This window comes from Salvia hispanica, chromosome 6, assembly GCF_023119035.1.
Source record: "Salvia hispanica cultivar TCC Black 2014 chromosome 6, UniMelb_Shisp_WGS_1.0, whole genome shotgun sequence".
Taxonomy (NCBI): Eukaryota; Viridiplantae; Streptophyta; class Magnoliopsida; order Lamiales; family Lamiaceae; genus Salvia; species Salvia hispanica.
This window is the reverse complement of record NC_062970.1, coordinates 26,961,478-26,965,888: the sequence shown is the minus strand read 5'-3', so window position 1 is coordinate 26,965,888 and position 4,411 is coordinate 26,961,478. Positions and strand designations below refer to the sequence as shown.

Here is a 4,411-nt window from a genome sequence, read left to right as displayed (position 1 = left end):
AATTCTTCTTTTTCTTTTGCAAAGCATTGCGTAGATCTGACCGTGTTACCTTAAAGTGGACGACGCCCACAACCGGTCTACTAAGCAAAAGACTTAGACTTTGTTTACTTCTTATGCATTTAAATGTTTGTAAAACATCTTATAAATGCACAAGCAAACACAATGTGATAATAATAGTGATTCTATTCGTGCGAGACTGCTCGAATAATACTGAATCAGGTTAAAAGTGGATTATAGAGTTTTACGTATACAAGCAAGATTCTATTCGAGCGAGTTCAGGCACGATGCGGCTGGCAGACCCGACCACACCCCTATTCAAAAGTGCACTGCGGCAATCAAGCGGTTGGCCTACGGAGGCGCGGCGGACATGTGGGACGAGTACCTCCACATCGGTGAGACGATTGCCCTGCAGTGTCGAAGTATTTCTGTGAGGGCGTCGTTGAAATATTCAAAGACCAGTATCTTCGAAGGCCTACCTCGGTAGATTGTCAGGATCTGATGCAGATGCACGGGGAGAAGCATGGGTTCCGGGGGATGTTAGGCAACATAGATTGTATGCATTGGGAGTGGAAGAACTGTCCCGCCGCCTGGAAGGGATTCTAAACCACCGGCTACAAGGGAAAGAATCCCACGATGATCCTCGAGGCCGTAGCTGATTATTAGCTGTGGATTTGGTATGCGTATTTTGGGGTAGCCGGGTTGAACAACGATATCAACGTCCTCAACTCGTCGCCCCTTTTCAACGAGCAGTGCCAGGGCGTCTGGTCCGGCCATCAGTTTTGTCGCCAACGGCAACCGGCATGATATGGGCTACTACTTGGCGGATGGGATATACCCTAGGTGGCCCGTCTTTGTGAAGGCGATCAGATGCGCAAATGAGGACAGGAAGGCCTACTTTGCGAAATGACAGGAGTCGGCGTGCAAGGATGTGGAGCACGCATTTGGTGTGCTCCAGTCCCGATGGGCGGCAATTAGGGGTCCAACGCGTTTGTGGCATGTCGACTGCATTGCTTCTATAATGTACGCATGTATTATCATGCACAACATGATAGTCGGAGATGAAGGTGTACAACTGACTAGTTGGGCCAATGACGATGAAGCCGGTCCAAGCCATGGGCGTGGCCACCCCCAACGTTCAAAGGGGGGTACCTCACGATGAAATCGGCCGCCTCCAGGCACATGCCGACATGCGCTAAGTGGATGCTCATATTCAACTCCAAAAGGATTTAATTGAAGAGTTTTGGGCGCGGAGGACTGCATGACGATAGTTTTTTTTTGTTTTACGTATTTTTTTTATTATGTAATTTTTTTTAATTAATGTACTTTTTTTATTTTAATGAAATTAATGAATTTTTCCGTATATGTGTCGTAAATTTAATTCCGTATTTTGTTTTTAATTTCGAAAATTTAGTTGTTTTTTTTAATTTTGATTGTTGTGCTAGCCTATTGCTTGTCCAGTTGCTTGTCCTGATGATGTGGTAGGTGAAATTTTAGTGCTGATGATGTGGCAGGAGTAGTTGTGGCTGGCCTATGGCTAGCCTAAACCCATTGTGGATGCTCTGATCCAATGAACCAATTAATCTTTTATTTCCTAATTTAAATTGATACGTGTGGCATACGACTTGTGTGCATGTTTTATCAAAAAGGTTGTGGGTTGTAATGATGAAGAATGGAATGACACTTCCAATCATTCCTATGTATTAAATACTTTGTTTTCGTCTTTTTGATCACATTTCTCCTGCTACTATGGATAGCAAGCATACCGGCCTTTTTTGCTAGAGCTACCAAATCTCCACACAACTATCGAGCAACGAAGACTTCGAACAATGACCATCTGGCCTCATTGGCAACGACTAGGGCCAAAGACGTCTTCCCACACTACGGGGGGGCCATGCAGCAGAATCCGGGACATAGGCTCTGTGAGGTATTCTTGTAATCATCTAATGAGCGCAGCGGAAATTGCATACAAGAATAACAGATCTAGATTCATAATCATATTGCAAGTTGAGCATGTAAAACGCAACGGAATTATATCTTACTTGTTGTGTCGTTATCTTCCATTGATTGTACGAATCCTGCAAGATGAATCCACCACTATCGAGGTCCACGTGTATTCTGATCCGATGCAGGAACAATTCTTCGGTACAATCGTTCTATAGAGAAAGCTATGAAATCTCTTGTTGAACGTACGTATTCTTGCGCCGCCTTATTCTCTCAGAGAATTAGGTTTTCTATATCTTCTGTTCTCTACAATAGAGCATATATATAATAGAACAATTGTCACATTGGGCCTAGCCCAATAGAATTATTTCCTATTAATCTAATCTAGCCCATTTTCTTTCAATCTCCCACTTAGACTAGCATTAGATATAGTACGCAACTCTAACTTTGTACCCTTGAGCAAATCAACAGTACACTAAAAGTGTGACCCTTTAGGCCCCCATTATCGGCGCGATCAAACCGAAGTCTGCACAAAACACCTAGACTGCGTTGGCAGCATAGCTCGATATATGAAGGACGTTTACGTGAATTCGGTAAACAAGCCTTTACACAAAGTTTATAGTAATATCCTTCCATTCACGAACCACTCGATTGAGCCTAAGATTTGTCATGTGTCATCCAAATAACTCAATCACTTTATCTCATCTTTATTAAATGACTCATTCGATCATATTCAATTACTTTAATCGAATGTATCTTTGCATTGGCCAATGACTTAGTGGTCAAGTAATATAGAGAATTTGACTTGGCTCAACTACCATTTTCATTTATCTTATGATATACCCAACACAGGTCCGTGTCTCAATCCTCCTTTGGGAGGCAAAGCGTTGGACAATATCAAAGCACACCACTCAACAAACAAAATGTGTAATGACCTCAGATCCAAGGACTATTACATACTTTATGCACTAATAAACCGTAGACACTTAACAAAAAAGTTTAATAGTAGGGTATACCAATACTCTCCAAAGTATACCATGTGTCCATCACGAGTATCAAATATCTCATAGTTGTGAGAACAACTATATTCTCGAAGAATGTGATGCAAACCCCATGCTAACCTATAACATATCATCAATATCCCATTCTTGATGATCATTGATTAGGGCCATTTTAGAATTATACTATATCATTAATGTCTCACACCATTAATGACAATCATAATTCCAAGGAACAAATATTTAGAATAAAGACAAACATTTAAACAATTATTCCAATAAGTGCACAAAACCCATAGAAATAAAATTTTCATAGAATGTGATCAAGTAATAATGTCTCAATACAAAATGTTTCTAAGACATATAAAACTTTAACTCCCACTGATTCAAAGCCATCTACCAACATGCTTAACACCCAACTTCTCAAAGTGCTTGTTGTGTTTTGCTATACATAATGGTTTGGTGAAAGGATCAGCCAAATTATCATCAGTGGGTACTCTTTCTAATTTTATGTCGCCTCTTTCAATTATTTCTCTAATCAGATGATATCTTCTGGGAACATGCTTGTTTATGTTCGTAGCTCTGGATGTTTTGCTTGCGCAACAGCACCAGTGTTGTCACAGTACAAAGGTGTTGCACTACTGACACTTGGAATGACACCCAGTTCTTTAACGAACTCTAACAAAGCAATAGCTTCTTTGGCAGCTTCAGATGTAGCAATATACTCGGCTTCGGTGGTGGAATCGGCAGTTGTACCTTGTTTGAAACTATTCCAACTCACTGCTCCACCATTGAGGATAAAAACATATCCAGACTGAGACTTATAGTCGTCATGGTCTGTTTGGAAACTAGCATCAGTATACCCTGTAATTGATAACTCTGGTTGTCCACCATAGACTAAGAAATATTCTTTAGTCCTTCTAAGGTACTTAAGAATAGTCTTAACAGTTTTCCAATATTCCTCACCAGAATTTTGCTGAAATTTTCCTGTCATGCTAAGCGCATAAGCCACATCTGGCTTAGTGGATATCATGGCATACATAATAGATCCTATGGCCGAAGCATATGTGATCCTTTTCATGTTGTCTCTTTCTTTGTCATTAAAGGACAATCCTTCTTTGATAATACAATGCCATGTCCCATAGGAAGAAAACCTTTCTTTGAGTTCTCCATTGAGAAGCGCCTTAGCAACTTGTCTATGTAAGTGGATTGTGATAATCCTAACATCCTATTTGGTCTATCTCGATAGATCTTAATTCCAAGGATATAGGAAGCATCACCCAGATCCTTCATCATAAAGGAACTAGACAACCATTCTTTCACGGATTGCATCATGGAACGATCACTTCCCATAATCAAGATGTCATCAACATATATTATAATAAAGACAACGTTTCCATTCTCGCATTTACTATAAACACATGGATCCTCTTTGCTTCTGACAAAACCAAACAATTTGATTGTTCTGTCAA

The 4,411-nt window shown here is 40.4% G+C and overlaps 1 protein-coding gene across 1 annotated transcript; it reads right to left on the bottom strand.

Moving 5' to 3' along the window:
- Window positions 1–3,507: 3,507 nt before the first annotated feature.
- On the bottom strand, window positions 3,508–4,020 carry LOC125195042 (secreted RxLR effector protein 161-like). The gene has a single exon (XM_048093246.1). The coding sequence runs from the start codon at window positions 4,018–4,020 to the stop codon at window positions 3,508–3,510; it is 513 nt and encodes a 170-aa protein (XP_047949203.1).
- Between the last annotated feature and the right edge of the window lie 391 nt (window positions 4,021–4,411).